Source organism: Staurois parvus, unplaced genomic scaffold (genome assembly GCF_062004578.1).
Source record: "Staurois parvus isolate SC_StPar_1 unplaced genomic scaffold, SC_StPar_1.0 ptg000141l, whole genome shotgun sequence".
Lineage (NCBI taxonomy): Eukaryota > Metazoa > Chordata > Amphibia > Anura > Ranidae > Staurois > Staurois parvus.
Genome location: NW_028317937.1, coordinates 3,615,990 through 3,638,270, shown reverse-complemented (window position 1 = coordinate 3,638,270; position 22,281 = coordinate 3,615,990). Strand labels below are relative to the sequence as shown.

Here is a 22,281-nt window from a genome sequence, read left to right as displayed (position 1 = left end):
GCACTATTCCTCCCCCCACTGACACCAACGATGGGGCACTATTCCTCCCCCCACTGACACCAACGATGGGGCACTATTCCTCCCCCCACTGACACCAACGATGGGGCACTATTCCTCCCCCCACTGACAGCAACGATGGGGCACTATTCCTCCCCCCACTGACACCAACGATGGGGCACTGTTCCTCCCACTGACACCAACGATGGGGCACTATTCCTCCCACGGATACCAATGTTGGGGCACTATTCCTCCCACTGATACCAATGTTGGGGCACTATTCCTCCCACTGACACCAATGATGGGGCACTATTCCTCCCACTGACACCAATGATGGGGCACTATTCCTCCCACTGATACCAATGATGGGGCACTATTCCTCCCACTGACACCAGTGTTGGGGCACTATTCCTCCCACTGATACCAGTGATGGGACACTTTTCCTCCCACTGACACCAGTGATGGGGCACTATTCCTCCCACTGACACCAGTGATGGGGCACTATTCCTCCCACTGACACCAGTGATGGGGCACTATTCCCCCCACTGACACCAATGATGGGGCACTATTACTTCCACTGACACCAATGATGGGGCACTATTCCCCCCACTGACACCAATGATGGGGCACTATACCTCCCACTGGCACCAATGATGGGGCACTATTCCCCCCACTGACACCAATGATGGGGCACTATTCCTCCCACTGGCACCAATGATGGGGCACTATTCCCCCCACCAACACCTATGATGGGGCACTATTCCCCCCACCGACACCTATGATGGGGCACTATTCCCCCCACTGGCACCAATGATGGGGCACTATTCCTCCCACTGGCACCAATGATGGGGCACTATTCCTCCCACTGGCACCAATGATGGGGCACTATTCCCCCCACTGACACCTATGATGGGGCACTATTCCCCCCACTGACACCAATGATGGAGCACTATTCCCCCCACTGACACCAATGATGGGGCACTATTCCCCCCACTGACACCAATGATGGGGCACTATTCCCCCCACTGACACCAATGATGGGGCACTATTCCCCCCACTGACACCAATGATGGGGCACTATTACCCCCACTGACACCAATGATGGGGCACTATTCCCCCCACTGACACCAATGATGGGGCACTATTCCTCCCACTGGCACCAATGATGGGGCACTATTCCCCCCACTGGCACCAATGATGGGGCACTATTCCTCCCACTGGCACCAATGATGGGGCACTATTCCTCCCACTGGCACCAATGATGGGGCACTATTCCTCCCACTGGCACCAATGATGGGGCACTATTCCCCCCACTGACACCAATGATGGGGCACTATTCCCCCCACTGGCACCAATGATGGGGCACTATTCCCCCCACTGACACTAATGATGGGGCACTATTCCCCCCACTGACACCAATGATGGGGCACTATTCCCCCCACTGGCACCAATGATGGGGCACTATTCCCCCCACTGACACCAATGATGGGGCACTATTACTCCCACTGGCACCAATGATGGGGCACTATTCCCCCCACTGACACCAATGATGGGGCACTATTACTCCCACTGACACCAATGATGGGGCACTATTCCCCCCACTGACACCAATGATGGGGCACTATTCCCCCCACTGGCACCAATGATGGGGCACTATTCCCCCCACTGACACCAATGATGGGGCACTATTCCCCCCACTGACACCAATGATGGGGCACTATTCTTCCCACTGGCACCAATGATGGGGCACTATTCCCCCCACTGACACCAATGATGGGGCACTATTCCCCCCACTGACACCAATGATGGGGCACTATTCCCCCCACTGGCACCAATGGTGGGGGCACTATTCCCCCCACTGGCACCAATGATGGGGCACTATTCCCCCCACTGACACCTATGATGGGGCACTATTCCTCCCACTGGCACCAATGATGGGGCACTATTCCCCCCACTGGCACCAATGATGGGGCACTATTCCCCCCCACTGACACCAATGATGGGGCACTATTCCCCCCACTGACACCAGTGATGGGGCACTATTCCTCCCACTGACACCAATGATGGGGCACTATTCCTACCACTGATACCAATGATGGGACACTATTCCCCCCACTGACACCAATGATGGGGCACTATTCCTCCCATTGACATCAGTGATGGGACACTATTCCTCCCACTGACACCAATGACGTGGCACTACTCCTCCCACTGCAAAATTACAGTTATGAAGTAGCAACGAAAATAATTTTATGGTTGGGGGTCACCACAACATGAGGAACTGTATTAAGGGGTCGCGGCATTAGGAAGGTTGAGAACCACTGCTTTAGACCTTCTTTGATCTTCCTGGAGCTGATTGTTGGCTGAGTCCTTGCCATTTTGGCTATTCTATCCATTCGAATGGTAGTTTTTTCACTTTCTTCAACGTCTTTCGGGTTTTGGTTGCCATTTTAAAGCATTTGCGATCATTTTAGCTGAGCAGCCTATCATTTTCTGCACTTCTTTATATGTTTTCCCCTCTCCAATCAACTTTTTAATCAAGGTACGCTGTTCTTCTGAACAATGTCTGGAACGACCCATTTTCCTCAGATTTTCAGAGAGAAATGCACTGTAACCAGCATGTACAACATTTGCTGCCTTCCTTCCTTCCTTAAATAAGGGCAATAATTGCCACCTGTTTTTCAAAGAATGAATGACCTCACTAATAGAACTCCACACTGCTATTATTTTGAACATGCCCCTTTCAATTAGTGATTCAATTACACAGAATCAGCAGCATGCATGTCATGACTGTTGGGTCTGTTGGATTTCTATTACTCTACTACACCTGCTAGTAAATTATTTGCCATGTAGAAATATCATTCCTACCAAAAACAGTGATTGATCAGGTTAGTGATGTCTGACTGCTATTATTTTGAACACAACTGTATGTGTGTCAGAAAAATGGACGCAGCAATGTTTCAGCACATGACACACACTTTTAACATTGCTTATTACATAGCTAAATGTGAAAAGCCATTTCTAGATTTCCCTGATTTATTAACATTGAGTGCCAAACTAGATGTGCCAGTTTGGAAGTAATGTTCAATGCAAACAATTCATTCATTTCATTGCAAGAATAATCAGAGAAAGTCTTGTGGCAAACATGAAAAAGTCACCTTTTGTTGGCATCATGATTGACGGATCTACAGATCGAACCTACACTGAACATGCAAACATTTATGTCTGTTATGTTTTAGAAGGAGACATCAAAGAAAATTTTTTGGGTACATTTGCGCTAGGATTGACTGCCTTTATAGATAATTTGCATCTTAATTACAGAGGCTCTTCATGGGTTGCAGGCTTGGGAACGGATGAAGCTGCAAGCATGCTTGGCCAAAAGTCAGTTTTAGCAGTTCAGATGAAAGAAGTCTGCCCACAGATGATCAGCATACATTGTGTGGCTCATCGCTTGCAGCTTGTGATCTTGGATGTTTGCAAGGAAATGCCATACCTACAAACATTCGATGAGGTGGTGCGGTGTGTTTTCAAATATTATCATTGCTCAGCAAAATGCCTTATGCAACTTAAAGATCTCGCTAACACTTTAAGTGCGGAAATCTTGAAAATAAACCTCTTCCATACTGGGCACTTTTACCCCCTTCCTGCCCAGGCCATTTTTCAGGTTTCAGCACTCTCACACTTTGAATGACAATTGCGCGGTCATACAACATTGTACTCAAACTAAAATTTTATAATTTTCTTCACACAACTAGAGCTTTCTTTTGGTGGTATTTAATCAACACTGAGGTTTTTATTTTTTGCTAAATTAACAAAAAAAGACCGAAAATTTTGAAAAAAAAAAAGTTTTTCTTTGTTTCTGTTATAAAAGTTTGCAAATAAATAATTGTTCTTCATAAATTTAGGCCAAGACCAAGATGTATTTTGCTACATGTCTTTGGTGAAAATAACCCCAATTAGGATGTATTTTTTAGTTTGTAGGAAAGTTATAGAGTTCACAAACTATGGGCTATATCGGAATATTGATCAATCCTGAAGTACTGACAGCCAATCTAATTTCTTGAGGTCCAAGAATGTCAGAACAGTACAGATATCCCCCAAATGACCCCTTTTTGCAAAGTAGACAGTCCAACGTACTTCATAAGAGGGATGGCGAGTTTTTTGAAGTTGTATTTTTTTTGTCATAATTTTTTGGAAAATGAAAAAATTAAAAGAATTATTTTCACAATTTTTTTTTTTTACATACTATCACCAGTGCAGTACAGCGTCATCATATAACTGGCATGGCGGTGATCAGTGACACTGACTGGTGACAGTATGAAAAAAAAAAAAATATTTTTTTAATTTTTTTTATTATTTTTAATTTTTTATTAATTTTTTTTTCTTTTTTTGGATTTTTTTTTTTTTTCATATTTCAGTATGACCAAAGTAGTACAATGTTACTATAGTAAAGAATTACTTTGCTATAAGCAAGCATTTACCTGAATGACATTGATTCATTCAGGGTTTTTTTTTTTTTTTTTGTGCTTAGCTGTGATTTGGCCACGGCTAATCACATGACACAGCTGGGCTGTGATTGGCCCAGCTTGTGCATGTGATCGCTGTGACCATTCACAGCTAGGCACACTAGTATACAATGAATGGCATGAATGAAGCCATCCATTGTATACAACTGTCATGTGACCTGCTGTGATTGGTCACAGCAGGTCACATGGTATCGGCAACGGGGCCAGTGTCCGAGGTACATGGCCGGTGAAAGATCGCTTCGCTGCGCGGCTCTGTAGGTGCACAAACTGCGCATGCCCCAAAGGACGCCATATGGCGTCCAACCGAAACGCTAAGTGATTTTTCCGGCCGCCAATCGACCATTGGCCGGGCGGCAAAAGGTTAAAGATCTACACACAATGCGCTGGTTATGCAGCAAAGTTGAGGCCTTGCGTGCTTTTCTGCAAAACTGGAAGACAATAGTGAGCCATTTTAAGCAGATATCAACTGAGGGATCATCTGAATCTGCTAAAGTTAAAGGCATCCTGAAAGACCTGAAACAGCTGAAGTTTGTGAAACTTTTGCATTTCCTATTCGATTTTTATAGCAAGCTGAAACCTTTGTCAAAAGGTCTTCAGAACAAGGAACTTATGATCTGTCAGGTAAAAAACAAACTAGAACATGCAGTTAAAACTCTTCAGGATCTTCCTGATGGGAAAGGAAAAAACAAACTTGAATTTCTTAGTAAGTTTACAGAAGATGGAAAACTATATGGGCTGCAGCTGACCAACCTTCAAGCTGGTGACAGAGAATTTCAGTCTATACGCCAATCTGTATTGGCCAAAGCAGAAAGATATTTAATTTTGAGGCTTTCTTCATTCTCCTCAGATATTGTACAATCTATCAATATATTTAATAGCGTTTCTTGGCCAGACAAAGCACACATCCTCAACTTCGGATTGACTGAGTTGCACAGAATTGCAAAACATGTTTTTGATAATCAGTTTGAAGACAAAATTGACCTGTTAGAAGCAGAGTGGGCTGACCTAAAACTCTCCATTCAAAATGGACTCTCTTTTAATGAGACTCTGAAAAGATTGAATCAGCAGAAAGAAAGATTCAGCAACATACTCCCTCTGCTCAATTTCTGTGCTGTACTTCCCCCAACGACCGCCTCATGTGAACGTGGCTTTAGCTACCAAAACAGAATAAAGACGGTCTATCATTCATCACTGACACTGGAGACTTTGGATGATCATCTGATGATTGCCGTTAACCTCCCTAGCGGTATGATTATGTCAATATTTCTGTGCTCAAAGCGGTACATTTTTTTGCATGTAAATATGTAGTTTTTTTATTGTAGGCCTGTAATTTTTAGGAATAACTCACTGAAATCTGTCCGAACAAGAGTCTAGTAAACATATATGATAAAATTTGAAACACGAAATCATAAATTATAATATAATAATCATAAAAAATAATAATAATTAATTAATTAAATAATATAATAAAGCCAAAAACACTGAAATTTGAAATATAGCGCAAAGTTCGCACATCACTGAGCTTAGTCGCAAAATCGTTTTCAGTGTCTGATGACTAATTTCCCCACAAATCATTATCACTCAATTCTGCAAGTGGTTCTGATTTACTATCGCTGTTCTCTAGGTGGTCTAAAACAGCTTTTGACATAAAGGGACGCTTTTTGGACGCCATGGACTTTTCTCTCTCATGTCCAGGCAGGGCACAGGACAAAGCACTAGGGACAAAATGTATGTGAAATGATTTGATACAGTAATGTTTTACTATGTGATTTTAGTGTATTTAGTGAATGTTACCTTTTAATATTGTTTAATTTCCTGCCAGTTCTGGCCCCCGTTTGTCCCGTATGTCCCAATGGTCGCAGGGACCGGGGCCCTGAAGACGGATGCTGACATCGGCCAGAAGAGATGGCCGCGGACGCTGCAGGGGGGACATTGTGGGAGCGCAAGACAAGGTATATACTGACACTGTACGAAAGCGCACAGGCTGGGTGACGGGCCGATCATAGGGTTAATAGGGGGTGATCCAAGGGTTAAATGTGCTAATCGACCGTGTGTGTGTGTAAAATTTAGTGCTTTTACTTGGTGTCGTGTCTTCTCTCCCTGGACCAATCAGGGGGGCAGCGGGTGTGCGCAGGCACGTTCACACCCCAAAATAGGAAGAAACGCAAGATTACATTGCTTTGCCAAGAGCTGCTGCAAATAGCTGGCAAGCAATTACAAAAAAAAAACCCTTAAAAAATTTTTTTTTTTTAATTCTCAATATGGTATTTTTTATTTATTTTTTTGTACACTTTGCTTTGCAGGAGAAATAAGATAATTTCTCCTGCAATGAAAAGCTTGCTATCATGAACCTAACTCATTCATGAACTGTCATCAATGAGTTAAGTTTTTGACAGCTCAAGATAGTGATCTATGATTGGCTGGAACTGGTCACATGGTACAGGGTGCTGTTTTTGGCCCCATGTATCATGTGACAGCTGTGAGCCAATCACAGCTCAATAGGAAGAGAAGCAGAGCTATTATGAATGAAATAGATTCATAACAGCTTTGCTTCCATTGTGATCATGTGATCGCATTGTGATCACATGATCACCGTGTCCCGTTCACTGGGATCTTCATTGTGCTGTGTCCGCTGGACACAGCATTCGCGGTGGGGGAACACAGCACCCCCTTGTGTTGGTACAGCCAGGTACGTCGCTTTGTAGCTGCTCCCCAGCCGCAGTACATTGCAGTCGGGCGGTCAGGATGTGGTTAAAGTATGTGAACCCTTACCTTGTAAAACAACCCATTTTGTTTAAAATAGAAATGAAAGGCAAAACATTTGTGTACTAATATAAAAAAACCCCATAAATTCCTTTTTTCCCTCTTTTATCACAAACCCTTTATTCTCAGCTGATGAAGGATCTTAGAGAGCTGGGGAGGAGAAACAGCAGGACACTGGTCTTCTCATTGTATGGCTGTGAAGGTGGGGGGGGGGGTGTCAGCACAAGCATGTTCATTGGAATAGCTCCAAGCACAGCCAGAAAGCTGACCACACTGTGCTCTCGTGCCTAGTGTGGCCAGTTTTTAATAGGAATGCAGAGGAGCTTGCAAGAACACCAGGTATTTCACACAAAAGAAGCAATACAAAGAGAACAGGATGTATTTTCATACAAGTACATAGTATAGCAGACACATATCAGAAATATGAAATGTTGGGTTGTCATATTCTTTAATCTTGAGGAGAGTGCCCAGTGTAGAAGGGTTTTCAGTGGAGCAAGCAAAATTAAACAGGTAGCTTAAGCCCCTTTTTATATATTAGATTTAGCTTTTTTCCTTCAAAGTTTCTAAACAAGAATCTGGAGTACTGTGATAAAGAAAACGTGTACTGACAGAAGTATGTTGGTTGCCATTGCTAACCTTCTAAAAATTCTGGTTGCTTGGCTGCCCCTTGCTTAAATACTGGCATAGAACACATGCAGCAAGTGAAATTTGAATTCCCGATCCGAATATTAGTTTCAGTTCAGTAACACAAAGGGGGAGAGTTACTAAAACTGGTGCACACCGAATCTGGTGCAGCCATGCACAGTAACCAATCATCTTCCATGTTTTATTGTCAAAGCCTAATTGAACAAGTTAGAAGCTGATTGGTTACTATGCCCAGCTGCACCAAAATCCGTGTGCACCAGTTTTCATAAATCTCCCCCAAAATGTATTGAGGCAATTGGATCAGTTGATCCCCAGGTAACTAGCATTTTCAGTAGAAGTCTGCAATAGTTGTTTCCATATTTTTTCAGTACAGGATTCATGTAAATACTGATGTGTTGTATTTCATTAATGTAAAACTGTACATGGCCATGTTTAGTATGTTGCTTTGGATAAATTATTTGGAATAAATTAATGAAACGATTGATTAAATATAATGTTCTTAGTGTCTCCAAAGATTCTCAGCTATGTTAGGGTTAATCCATCATTTTTTTTCTTAATGCCCTTTCTTGCTTGATAGAAGCTATTCTATTTGCTATGATGCTGCCATCATAAGACCAATGGAGGCTGATCTGCTCCTGGAAAGGGAGGAGAGGGAGCTGATGTAGAATCTGCCCCCTCCCCCTCCTGTTCTTTCTGTCTCCTCCATTGCACATCCACAATAGCTGATGTTTCAGCTTCTGAACCTGTACCAGTTGTGAGCTCTCTATTGACAATCTGCTACATCACTACCACAAACATGACCACTGTATCTGGGATTACATCACAAAGTACATTACAGGAATGAAAAACCACATCAACCTGACAAGCCTCTAAATGTGTAAAAATGGTGATTTTGCAAGGATTTAAACTAATGATTTTTAGTTATGTATACCAGGCAGAAGACGAGTGAACTAGAAGACGATTCAGTGTAGCCATTTTCCATAATAATTTACTTTCCACATTGCCGAATCTTCTCTTTGGAAAGGTATGTACGTTAAAATGACATTTCCCTGAATGTAGTCGTTGAATGAATTATGGTTTGCAACCACCCTTTTAATTGTATATTTGTGTTTATGTTTACGGTGATGCTTAATCATAGACAATCTGAGAACAGCAATCACGGCCTTATGCTACATATTGCACAGGAAAATTGTATCAATTGCCTTTTTTAATATGCTTGTTTCTGATTTCTAAACCTATCAAAATATTGTCAGTGATTATTGTTTAGGAAAATGTTAATGGATATATTGTATAAGAAGCCACACCTATATTTTTTATTTTTTTTTAAATGTGAAAATATTGGTGAGACTGTTTTCTGTTTCTACCTTTCTGTCTCACTGGGGAATCATGTGACAACCTCTGTCTCACTCTTGCTGGTGGTGCGGTACCTACTCCATTTTTCTGTGGCCACTGTCTATTGTGCAAATATAAATTAGGACAGAACCTTGTGTGTCAAACACCAGCCTAAGTGGCATAAAAAGTTTTGAATCCACCAGACTAACAAGAAGAGAGGAAGACAGGGTCAAATTTAGCAATAATACTTTTCTAGCTGCAATTAGTTATCCTAGATGTACTAGAACTACAAACACCAGCATGCTGCACTGACAGGTCTTTTGCTTTATAAAATTACATACATATATATAAATTATGATGGTTCTATTTATATGTTGTTACAGATACAGCATGTTACATTTGTTTTACATAAAATGTTTTTCTGTTTTATAATAAATGGGGACACTTTCCAAAAGTTTAAAGGATAAGTTACACCTTTTGGACAAAAATAATAAATGCACATTTTTTTTGCCTTATAACTACCTCACTAAGTATATGTGAACTTTTTGGCAATGTGTTTTAGAATGTTTGTATTTAACAAAAGCACACAAGAAACTGTCACTTTTCCAATTCTTTATTTTATGAAACATATTTGTACTCCTCTTCCAGAGGATACTGTAATGGACTCCTTTGGCGGCACCATAGGGGAGGACATTAACTCTTGTAAGTATGAGTTAATATAAATGATTCCTCCCTGAAAAACTATTTGAATATTTTATATTGATTTATATTTTTCTTGCTTAGCCACCTCGAGTACATGTGAATCCCATCATAAGAGAAAAACACTTGTGGCTCCAGATATTAACATCTCCCTGGATCAGAGTGAAGGCTCTCTGCATTCTGATGACTTCCTGGATGCACCTGATGACTTGGACATCAATATAGATGATATAGAGACCCCAGATGAAAGTGATTCATTGGAGTATTTGGCCAATGGAAATGACTTGGAATGGGAAGGTAAATCTGATACTGTACACAATGATATGTTGCTTGTCATGTTAAAGAGTAGTACTTTTGGTTCAAATAACATTAGTAACTCAGGTAAATAACTTTAATAGTAAATTGAGTTGGAAGCTATAGAATACTTTCAAGGCAGAAATACCCTATCATCAGGCTGGTTACAAATAGTGTAAAGTGAAGTACACGTTTAAAGTGGATCTAAACCATAACTGAATGATTTAGGGGACTTATTTATAGCAGAGAGATGAGTTTATCCCACATTGTGTCTGCAGTTAATTAGTAATTCAAAAACAGCAGACCACAGTGTGGTGCCTGTGGTGTCCCACAGACTGTTCTTTGCATAATTCACTCTGCAATTGGTGAAGATAACCAAAGTCATGTGATTGGTCTCATCTTCCTGCTTATATTGTTCATTGTAATATATTGGACTTGGTTCAACATCCTGAAGCAAGCAAAGTGCTAAACACTACTGTAGTCCAGAGTGCTGTGTTTACTAAGTGTGTGTGTGTGTTCACAAACCATCCTGGCCTGATGAAGTGACAAATCATGTCTTGGAAACCAGGGTATTTAGAGATGAAGCACTTTTCCACAAGGTTTTATTACATGGCCCAGCCAAGGTATATATGTGATTTTACCTGACCAAGTGTGGCCAGTAGGTTGATCCCATTGTCACACACTGCTGTCACCTTTGTGGCTGAAGCTTGTATGGGTTAAGCCAACACTCGGCTTGAACCTGAGACCTGATTTCTTGCTCATTGTGGCTTCTGTCTGCCAGGTTTTCACATTACAATAAAGCATGGCAACATTTTGCTTGGAATATTGCATATACTCTGGGGCACTAGGGAAGATAAACAGATTTCCACAGCCTATACCCTACAGACAGATGCTACAGACTAAGATGGTACTGTTGGCAGGGGACACATTAACCTCCCTAGCGGTCTGATTAAGTCCATATTTCTGTGCTCAAAGCGGTACATTTTTTTGCATGGAATATATGTTGTTTTTGTATTATAGGCCTCTAATTTTTAGGAATAACTGACTGAAATCTGTCCGAACAAGATTCTAGTAAACATCCCGGGTATGATAAAATTTGAAACACGAAATCATAAATTATAATTTAAAAAATAATAATATAATAATAATAAATTTAATTCAATAATATAATCAAACCAAAAACACTGAAATTTGAAATATAGCGCCAAGTTCGCACATCACTGAGCAAAGTCGCAAAATCGTTTTCAGTGTCTGATGACGAATTTCCCCACGAATCATTATCACTCAATTCTGCAAGTGGTTCTGATTTACTATCGCTGTTCTCTAGCTGATCTAAAACTGCTTTTGACCTAAAGGGATGTTTTTGGATGCCATGGACTTTTCTCAGTTTCCAGGCAGAAAGAACAGTAAAAATGCAGGCAGGGCACAGGACAAAGCACTAGGGACAAAATGTATGTGAAATGGTGTGATACAGTAACGTTTTACTATGTGATTTTAGTGAATGTCACTTTTCGTCATTTTCAAATTTCCCGCCGTTCCGTCCCCCGTACGTACCGACGCTCGCAGGGGACAGAACCCAGATGATAGATGCCAGCATCCGCCGGATTACATTGCCGGGGACACTGCAGGAGGGACATCGCGGGAGCGCAGGACAAGGTAAGTGATCAAGGGATCACGGAGCAGCGCCGCATGGTATTCCCGAGTGTAGCACGGGGTTACCGCTTGTGGTACTGAAACTTTACCCCGAGCTACACTCGGGAATACCGCCAGGGAGGCTAAAAAAGGTCCATACTACAGAGCTATGTAGGTCAGAGACAGCAGCATGAGGCAGTGCCACCAGATATATTAGGGTGGCTGCTCCCTGCTGTTCTCCATAGTTGTTCTTTAAATTCTCCTAACCTTTTACTGGCTCCTACTTCTCGCTATGCTCCAATATATATATATTGTATCAAAAAGTTTCGAGACTAGTTTTGTAACATAGCAACAGATGGCAGCACACGGCTGCACGCACAGTCACAGGGAGCACCAACTCTCATGAGTCGGTGTGCCAAAAGACATTGTCCTGTGTACATCGGGAGCTGTGCAACTGGTGCTATTCTGACCACGTGCGTTACCATGTCTGCTATTTCATCATGGACATCAAGTAGGACAAAGAGCAAACGTGAAATTCTGCGTGAAACTAGACAAATCTGCCACAGAGATGTTTGACATGATTCGACAAGTTTACGTGATGCTGCTTTAAGTCATTCAAGATGTTTTGAGTGACACGCACGGTTCAAGAGTGGAAGAACATCATTAGAAGACAACAAGAGATCAGGAAGAACTTCAATTCCAGAAAATGTCAAAACCATTCGGCAACTTGATGATCGTCGGAGAACAATTCACAACATTGCTGCCATTGTCGGTGTGTCATTCGGAACAGTCCAGACAATCCTCATGTGTGATTTGAATATGCGCCGTGTTGCTGCCAAGTTTGTCCCCAGGCTGCTGACCCAGGAGCAGAAGGAACACTGTGCCAAAGTCTGCCAAGAATTCCGTTATTATGCCATGGATCACCCTTCCTGCATGTTGAGGATCATTACCGGTGACGAACTTGGGTGTACGAGTTTCACACAGAATTTCACGTTTATTCTTGGTTCTAACTTGCTGTCCATGAAGAAATAACAGACGTGGTAATGCATTTGGTCAGAATTGCACCAATTGCACAGCTCCTGATGTACACAGGACAATGTCTTTTGGCACACTGACTTATGAAGGTCGGTGCTTCCTTTCACTGTGCAAGCACCCTTGTGCTGCTGTGTTACATAACTAGTTGATATCACCTCGTGTGTGTGTGTGTGTGTGTGTGTGTGTGTGTGTATATATATATATATATATATATATATATATATATATATATATACATACACACACACACAATTATACAGTAAAACACACACATACAAAATGGACTACAAGGAGGGGACTAGCAGCTAAACACCAATTACAGTTGCTGCTGACAAAGCTAAAGGGTAGTCTTAAAATAGAATTTAAGGCAAACATTTTTTTGTAGTTTTTGATAGAGTGGAGAGGGATTAGAACCCTTGTCAGTCTCTATTGCTGTCTGAGCCCCTACAGAGGGGAGAGTCACCCTCTCTATTTGTCTTTTTTCCCATTATAATTAAAAGTGAAAGAAAAATCCCACATTTTGGGTTGTCCCCAGAAAAGAATTAGAGGGAAAATCTTCCAATGGGGACACTAGTTCTGGTGACTTGGGGGTCCCCAAGAAATTCTCTTAATTTCTAGGGATTTCCTCACACTTCATGTTTTGGCTATGGGACAGGAATTGAAGGTATATCTCCCCAATGGGACAAAGATGGCAAAAATAAACCCTACAGGGGTTATAACCCTCCCTTACTCTATCCAATAGTTATGCTTTAAGAAGGATGATTGACATACCTTCCAACTGTCTTAAACAATAAAGAAGGCCACCTTTTAGCACACAGTGTGTAGGCAGGGGACACATCCATGCCATATCCAGGAACCACAAAGATCTAATATGCAGAAAATGATTGGCTTCTTATGACTTGCTTCGTTTATTTTTTATTGGCTTTTCAAAATAACAAATGCAGCAATATAGATGATGGATAAAGTTTAGTGCAGCATAACACTTTTGGTAGTAAAATAGTATAGATAGATGTAGAGATGTACACATTGGACCAAAATGATGGATTTGGTCTCAAAAGAGGGCCAGTCCCTCCAAATGAGGGCCAGTTAGGAGCTATGACAGTTTGGTCCATAGTACTGTGGACATAGGGGGAACACAAATATGTACTACTACACTTCAATCCACAGTATAATTACAACATATAGCACACAGTATAGCACAGTATCTTTGCCTACACAGATTTTTCTGTGGTAACCAGCTCCAACACACACTGATGATATAGCTGCTGTGAGCCCACCATTTTATAGTGAGGGGGCTGGCACATACAAAATTATTGGCAATTATTAGTATGATGACCTGAGTTCAAAGGCCAAACTGTGCATTATGGATGTAAAAAAATCAGTCTGCTGAATTTCTGCATAAATTAGCCAGTACCTTTAACCTGCAGGCAGGGGCGGACTTTCCATTTGGAAACTCGGGCACTGCCCGAGGGCCCGGGGTCAGTAGGGGGCCCCATGAGATGCCCCTGGTACCTTTTTCATAGGCTTTTTTGAGTTTTGGCAAGAAACAGGGGCCCCATGATCCCCTATTGCCTGGGGGCCCATGAGTTGTCAGTCTGCCTCTGCCTGCAGGATTTGCTAGGAACCCACTGTAGCAGTGAATCCAAACGTCATTCTTACTGTCATATATGCCACAGCATGTTCATAGCTTTAGAGAGGTACTTTTTCTAACTAGTTTTACCTGACATGCTGCATGGTGAAACTGAAGGCTACTTTTGACAACATTGTGGCGAGGGAGAAATTGATTATTTTGCTGTTAAATCAGGTTTGAGGAAATTAGCCACTGATTCCCCTAGTTCTAATATGTCTTTAAACATTTTCTGAGAGATGTTTTGGGGTTGCCACTGCTAACCTTTTTCTAAAAAATGTTAGTAATCTGGTTGCTATGCTGACCACCATTGAGTCATTGAACCTAAACCATAAACTAGTACGCGGATCAGGAAAGTCAGAGGGAAGTCAAAAGTCCTCATCAGAATACTTGTTCTGGCAAAGCAGCCAGGCTACTACTAGCATTTTCAGAAAGAGAGGACAGCAATGGCAGCCTCTCTCATTACAGGTTTTTTTTAAATCATTTCTGCTGGATAATGTACCTGGAGGGGGGGGGGGGGGCAGACAGTGTTGGAGCATAAACAGTGATATTTTTAGTTTCGTGAAGCAGACCTTTGTTTTTTTGTTATCATTTTAATATGCCATATTTATTTAAAGGAGTGACTAGAAAATATTGGCAAAGACTCATTAAAATTAAAGTGGTTCTTAATGTGAATGCTTACCTGAGCCCCCTCTTGATCCAGTGATGTGCAGGGGAGCCTCAGCTGTCCCAGGTCTCACTTTCCTCATTGGCTTCCACAGCAGTCAATCACAGCCAGAAAGCCAATGATGAGACAGCGGGGAGCGGGGCCAAGCTGCAGTTATATGTGTCTTATGGATGCATAGAGCGAGGCTCAGGAGCAAGTGCACCCATAGCAAGTGGCTTGCTATTGGAGTCACTGGTCAAGGAGGAGGAGCCAGGAGCACTGACGGGGTACCCTAGAAGAAGAGGAATATCGGGGCTGCTCGCTGCAAAATCATTGCACAGAGCAGGTAAGTATAACATGTTTGTAATTTTTTATTTTTTTGTTTAACTAACCTTTTGAATCACTTTAATCCTCAATAGTCCATCTCTTTTCATCAAGTTCATTATCATGTTGATTTTTTTTTAGGCCGTATAGGATTACCACTATTTTCTATTACTACTGCTAATATTAATATAATTTTTTTTATTATTATTGTATTTATGATGTTCATTCAAAATTACTACATTTATCATTTTTTTTTTACAGATGACACGCCTGTTGCAAGTGCCAAGAAAATACCCGGGTATGGCGCTGACCTGTTTGATGAAGAAGTTGAAGGGGGGGAGGCTACAAATGGACGCTTGTGGAGAACAGTTATTATTGGAGAGCAGGAGCATCGTATTGACCTACAAATGATAAAACCATATATGAAAGTGGTCACACATGGAGGTGAGGCTATAACTGATAGCATTCTACCATTTGTATTTATTTTTAATGTTTTGTGGCTGAGTGTTTTTTCTCTTGTGTACAGGATACTATGGTGAGGGGCTAAATGCCATCATTGTATTTGCCGCTTGTTTTCTCCCAGACAGTGGCTGCCCTGATTACCATTATATCATGGAGAATCTATTTCTGTAAGTAGAGATTACATTTTATAGTAACCAATCCAAGATTTTTTTTATAATAGATCTTTTGAATATCTATTATACATATTTTTTACTTATGATTTTATATATACAGGTATATGTCTATGCTTTTATATACAGTATATTGTAGATGTGGTGGTTGCATTAGTTTTCTTTTTCTAGGGGTTTTCTTTCACCTGTTGATCCAGCCAGTAAGTCTGTTACTTTTCAACTTCCTTTAACAGACCAAGCTGTACAGTAAAAGTGGTGGTTAGAGGATTGAAACAAATTAACACTTACAAGGGTGCTTACAATGGTCAGCGTCCAATAATTTATGTAAAATGTTTACTCTTGATTCTAATTCCTATATCATTAATAAACAAATTGGCCAGCATTGGCCCCAAGATAGAACCCTAGAGCCCACTACTTGCAACTTTAGACCAGTTAATTATCACTGCTGGTGGTTAGAGGGTTGAAACAAATTAACACTTACAGGGGTGCTTACAATGGTCAGCTTCCAATAATTTATGTAAAATGTTTACTCCTGATTCTAATTCCTATATCATTAATAAACAAATTGGCCAGCATTGGCCCCAAGATAGAACCCTAGAGCACACTACTTACAACTTTAGACCAGTTAATTATCACTGCTGGCTGGACCTGTTCATGTAACCAGTTTCCATATACATACAAATGTATCAACTCCAAGAGGACTTATTTTATATAATAAATGTTTGTAAGGTACAGTATGTAATGCTAAGATAAACTACATTCACCTTCCATTTTCTCACATATTTATTCATTGAATGATAACAGGTTAGTCTATCACAACACTGTCATAAAAACAGTCTTTCATACCTTTTATCCCAGACAAATTTCTATAGAGTCCCTTACCAAGACCTTATAAACGATTGACATTAGACTGACTGATATACATCGCAATCCTTTTTTGTAAACTGGCACCACATTTACTCAATGTCAATGAGTACTGACCATGCCAGTCAGTAAGGTATCTTTATAAATTAGAAATACTGTAGTAGCTTGGCTACACTTAATTCCCTAAGAACTCATTGGTGTAAGTAATCTGGAACTGGTGATTTGTTCACATTAAAACAGAACTACACTGCACCTGAGCACCACTAATCATTCATTTTTAATATTCAAAGCAAATCACCCATCTATCTATATCTCCATGCTTTCTAGAGAGATCCAAATTTTAAAGTCAGGATCCACCCAGATGCCTGGACTGGCAACTGGCTAAGTCCCTTAGCACACTACTGAGAACCTGAGCCAGTCACTCCTGGCCCCTCCACAGCCCGGCACTCCAGTGAGCGTTGGAGGGGCAGAGCAGAGAGCCAGTGACTAACAGTCACCAGCTCTCTGAAGATCATGAACTAAATGACCAGCGGTCTTTGATTGCTCGGTTCTCAATCATAGAGATGGCAGGGGATAGATGCAGCATTGGACCAATGCTGCATCTACCTAGGTGATTGTTAATGTTTGTTATTTTACAGTCACTAATTTCTCTTTTAACCACAAGCCTACAGGGCACTTATACCCCCTTCCTGCCCAGGCCAATTTCCAGCTTTCAGTGCTGTTGCACTTTGAATGACAATTGCGCTGTCATGCAAAACTGTACCCATATGAAATTTTTATAATTTTTTTGTGACAGATAGAGCTTTATTTTGGTGGTATTTAATCAACTCTGGGTTTTTAATTTTTTCTTAAACAAACCAAAAACCACTGAAAATTTTGAAAAAAAAAGTTTTTTATTAGTTTTTGTTATAAAATGTTGTAAATAAGTGATTTTTCTCCTTCACTGATGTGCACTAATGAGGCTGCAGTTATGGGCACTGATAGGCTGCACTGATGAGGAGGCACTGGTAGGTGGCACTGATGAGCATTGACAGGCATCACTGATCGGCACTGAAGGCAGCACTGATATATGGCACTGATAGGTGGCACTGACTGGCACTGTTAGGCGGCACTGACTGGCACTGATAGGCGGCACTGATGCGCACTGATAGGCGGTGCTGACTTGCACTGATAGGCGGCACTGACTGGCACTGATTGGCATTGATAGGTGGCACTGACTGGCACTGATGGGTGACACTGAAAGGCAGCTCAGATGTGCACTGACATGTGGCATTGATGTGCACTGGTAGGCACTGATATGTGGCACTGATGGGCACTGGCACGTCGCACTGATGAGCACTTACAGCTGGCACTGATGGACACTGACAGGTGGCACTGCTGGGGCTACACTGATCATCAGGGCACACTGATCATCAGTGCTCTGATGATAAGTGTACATATCCCCTCCGCGGAATGCTGATTACCGGCTCTCCTCTCCTCTCGAGCTGTCAGCGTGACAGCTCGAGAGGAGAGAAATGCTGATAACCAGCATTTACCTGTTTACATGTGATCAGCTGTGATTGGACACAGCTGATCACATGACCGAGTTGGCTCTTTCCATGGATCAGTGATCCGCTGTGTCCCAGGGACACAGCGCACCACCGATCGCTGCTCTGCACGCTCCGGGAGCCACGCATGCGCGGTTAGAATGGGAGGACGTCATATGATGTCCTCCCAGAACGAGAGAACCACCTTGCGTCCGTCATATTACTATATGGCAGGCGGGAGTGGTTAATCAAATTTTCAGGACTATTATTTTCCCATCTAAACTGGTTAAACCAACAAGGTGGGTCTGGCTTCAGTCATCAAATCGACCTAAGAACCTTAATCCTCTTTTTAACCCCATTCTATCACTTTGAGGCTTAAAAAGATTTTCAGGAAGACTCCCCATCATCTCCCCATCTACCCTGGCTAGACCTGTTGGTCTGACTTTATTTATCAAATCGACCCAAGAACTATAATCCTTTTCCTACCCTCACCCTGTCACTCTGAAGTTTAATCTGATTTTCAAGTTTTGCAGCATTTACGAACATTTCTGCAAATACGATATTGCAATTAATCACTGAATGCATGAGTCGTATTTTTTATTCTCTTTTATTTTCAAGTCCTCCTTCTCTTATGTGTTGTCATTCATTTTATTGTCCCTATCTTCACCCTCTCTGGCATATAACAATAAGTTTGAGACTTTAGTTTGCCACTACCATGGTTTCACACTGAATTCCTGGTATTCGCAAAGTTTGTGAATTGCAAACTATTAGTAAAAACTCTGAAAATGGAAATAACGTTTAATACATTGCATAGCTTTGACCCTGGTCAGCTGAGTCACAAGAGCCAATAATTTAAAGCAGTAGATAACCCAACCCCTTTTCATAAAAGGGTGAGCTCACAACAGCCATATTGTCAGTGTGTGCTGGATCTTTTAGAGAGAGCTCATTTTCCCATGCCTTTTACTTGACGATAACTTGCTTATTAGCCCTAAAGACTAAAATTGAATGACATAATTCAGCCTCCCTCAATAGGGCTTGCCAGAAACTGTTTTGGGAACCAAACCCAGGCATATGCATTTATTGAACAGTGGGAAGAAATATGCTCATGCATCAGTAGTTAGAGGGTGGAAAAAATGCCTTGCTTCTTTGGTAAGTAGGAGGAAAAATTGCCTGGTGCAACTGGACAGTGGGAAGTAAAAATACACAGTGTTACTAGTCATCAGTAAGAAAAATGCTGGCCATCATGGCTCCATGGGAGGAAAAATTATCAGTGGGACTTAATGAATAGGAGGAATGGCTTGAGATTGTGGTCAGTGGGGGAAAGAAAGCTAAATAAAGCATCGGTATCAGAAACTAAAGTCAGTAGGGAGGAGGGGAGGAAAGGATTGGTGTCAATGGTGGGGGGAGAAGGGGATTGGATTGGTGGTCAGCATGGCTTAGGGCAGACATTTATCTAATAATGGGGGAGAGTTACATTGGTGTCAGTTGAGGGAATCATTGGTGTTAGGGGGGCAACACTAGTACTGAGAGGGGCGAAACACTGATGCGCAGTGTAAGGCCTCGGCCAATTGGCTAGTGTGTGCTTCTCAGCACTTGTAGTGCGCCTAAGAGGGACAGAGACTGAGATGCCTGTCAAAGTGTGTGACAGGCTGCAGACAAACAGGACTGAACACTGTACTGAATGGTACCAGTGTTTAGGGCCCTGTCTGTGTAGGGGCGAGGTTCCAGAAGGCAGAAGACAAGGTACCATGTTCAGTCCCATCCAGTTGCAGCCTGCTATAGACACTGACAGGCTGTCTGAAGCAGGAATCCGTTTACATCGGGTGTGTAGTGATGTCATAAGTGGCATTGTGAAACTTCCTGTAGGTAGAGAGGTTGGAACAGAACCTTTACAACTCTGTCCAGTGTGTCAATGCAGCTGTAGATCACTGCTATTGTGACCTATTCCTGGCTTATTCCATCCAACAATACATTATTATTAGAAAGTATATAGAGGGTGTTAGTGGTCTGGATGTGATCTCCACTGATCAGATCGAGACTCTCTATGATAAATTAAATAACAAATAAAAGATAGATGATTATCATAAAAATAAATACAGCTATTTTCTCCCAAAATGAATCCCCAGGTCACAACAGTGATGTTGGATGAAGTGTATGACATTTGTGGTCACTGTGAAAGCATCAAATGCGCACACAAATGAATGTCAGTATTATTTGAATTTTTAGCAATTGCAAATCTGTGAAAATTGGTCCTAATTTGTGCCCTCATCAACCCAACTCAATCGTATCTTAATGTTAATCTAACAATTTATGCAAAACTGTTTTTTTTTTTACTTCTACATGTGTTAAAATCTATCTTCAAAAGGGGAATAAAGCTGTCCAAAAGTAAAACACATACATTCACTTTGGGCTTTACCATTTTGATACCTTACATAAATGTTTCACTAATTTGATATACCATAATTTTAATCAGCAGACTTTGTGTTACTATCTGGAGTCAGACTCAGAACCAATAGCTATAGCAGTAGCAATGCACCCACCAACCAGCTGGATAAGTACAGAAGCAGGTCACTCTGGCAGATGACACAGGCTTACTGCGTGAAGTACTAACCAGTATTCACCAGAGCTCCTGATGGTGGAAATGGGTTTTGCTGCATTTTAGTACTAGGCAGTGGTCCCCAGGAGGTGAGCAAGCTGAGGTCCAGTAGAAGATATAGCAGGTAGGGATAAGCAGAAGTGTAGTCCGTAAACAGGCCAAAGGTTGCTAATGAATGGTTGCAGGTTGGGATTCAAGCAAAAGCATAGTCAAGGAACAAACCAAGAATCGATGACGAGTGGTAGCAGAGATACGGATAGCAGCAGGAATGACAAGAACAAGATGTTGGCTGGAGGGAGCACAATAAACTGGGAAACAGGAAGTGCAAAGGCATGGCTTAAATAGGAAGTTCATGGAAGGAGCAAAGGGTTAAAGACAAACAAGGTTCCAGGCAGGATCATTCAAGAAATTGTCCAGGGAGCTGTCTAGCATTCTAGGTGGCTCAACAAGAAGAGACATTGCCAGACACACAAAGTTTGCAGCTTCACATCTGGGCCCTGATGCTTTGTTCATTACATATTGGGGTAAATATATGGGATGCTCAACTTTTTACTATGTATTCCCAATTAAAAGCAAGGAAATAAAAATATGTACCCAAATTGCTATCAAATAGTCCAAATAGTTTTGCACCCCAAAACTTTAAATGGTGGATTAACAAAGACCTATACTGAATAGGTGACTGTCTTGACAGAAAGTAAAAACTTAGCATTGCAGTACCTTCTCCAGATACTCAAAAACCCTCATTTTGAAATCAGGATGCATCAAAAACACGTTCTAAATACTGTAAAAAAAACAAAGATATTACCAATGCAACAAGGAGGTGGCATCACTGTTCTTTACTCGTTGCTCTCTAGCATTTTATAGAAACTACCTAACAGATTGGCTTGGGAGTAGATTTAGAACCAAAGATCACCAAGGAGGATTGGAATACATGAACTACTTGAATACACAGGGGAATACTTAACATGACCCTTATGGCCAATTACAAATTCCTCTCTCCTTGGTTTCAAGTAAAAAATTTTTCCTCTTCCTGCTAAACTCTTTCCTAACGCCTCTTTGATCAATTTTTGGGGTGGGGACATTGCTCCATGTTTGGTGGACTTGCCCCAAATTTCAAAGTTTTTGGAATATAAGAATAGTTAC

At 41.6% G+C, this 22,281-nt stretch overlaps 1 protein-coding gene across 1 annotated transcript in view; it reads left to right on the top strand.

Moving 5' to 3' along the window:
• Positions 1-8,613: 8,613 nt before the first annotated feature.
• ATCAY (ATCAY kinesin light chain interacting caytaxin) overlaps positions 8,614-22,281 on the top strand; it is a 56,223-nt gene continuing 42,555 nt past the window's right edge. The window contains exons 1-5 of the mRNA XM_089673584.1: positions 8,614-8,955; positions 9,912-9,965; positions 10,047-10,259; positions 15,782-15,964; positions 16,047-16,149. Of these exons, the coding sequence (XP_089529710.1) occupies positions 9,923-9,965; positions 10,047-10,259; positions 15,782-15,964; positions 16,047-16,149 (542 nt within the window). The 5' untranslated portion in view covers positions 8,614-8,955; positions 9,912-9,922. The remainder of the gene's footprint in view (positions 8,956-9,911; positions 9,966-10,046; positions 10,260-15,781; positions 15,965-16,046; positions 16,150-22,281) is intronic.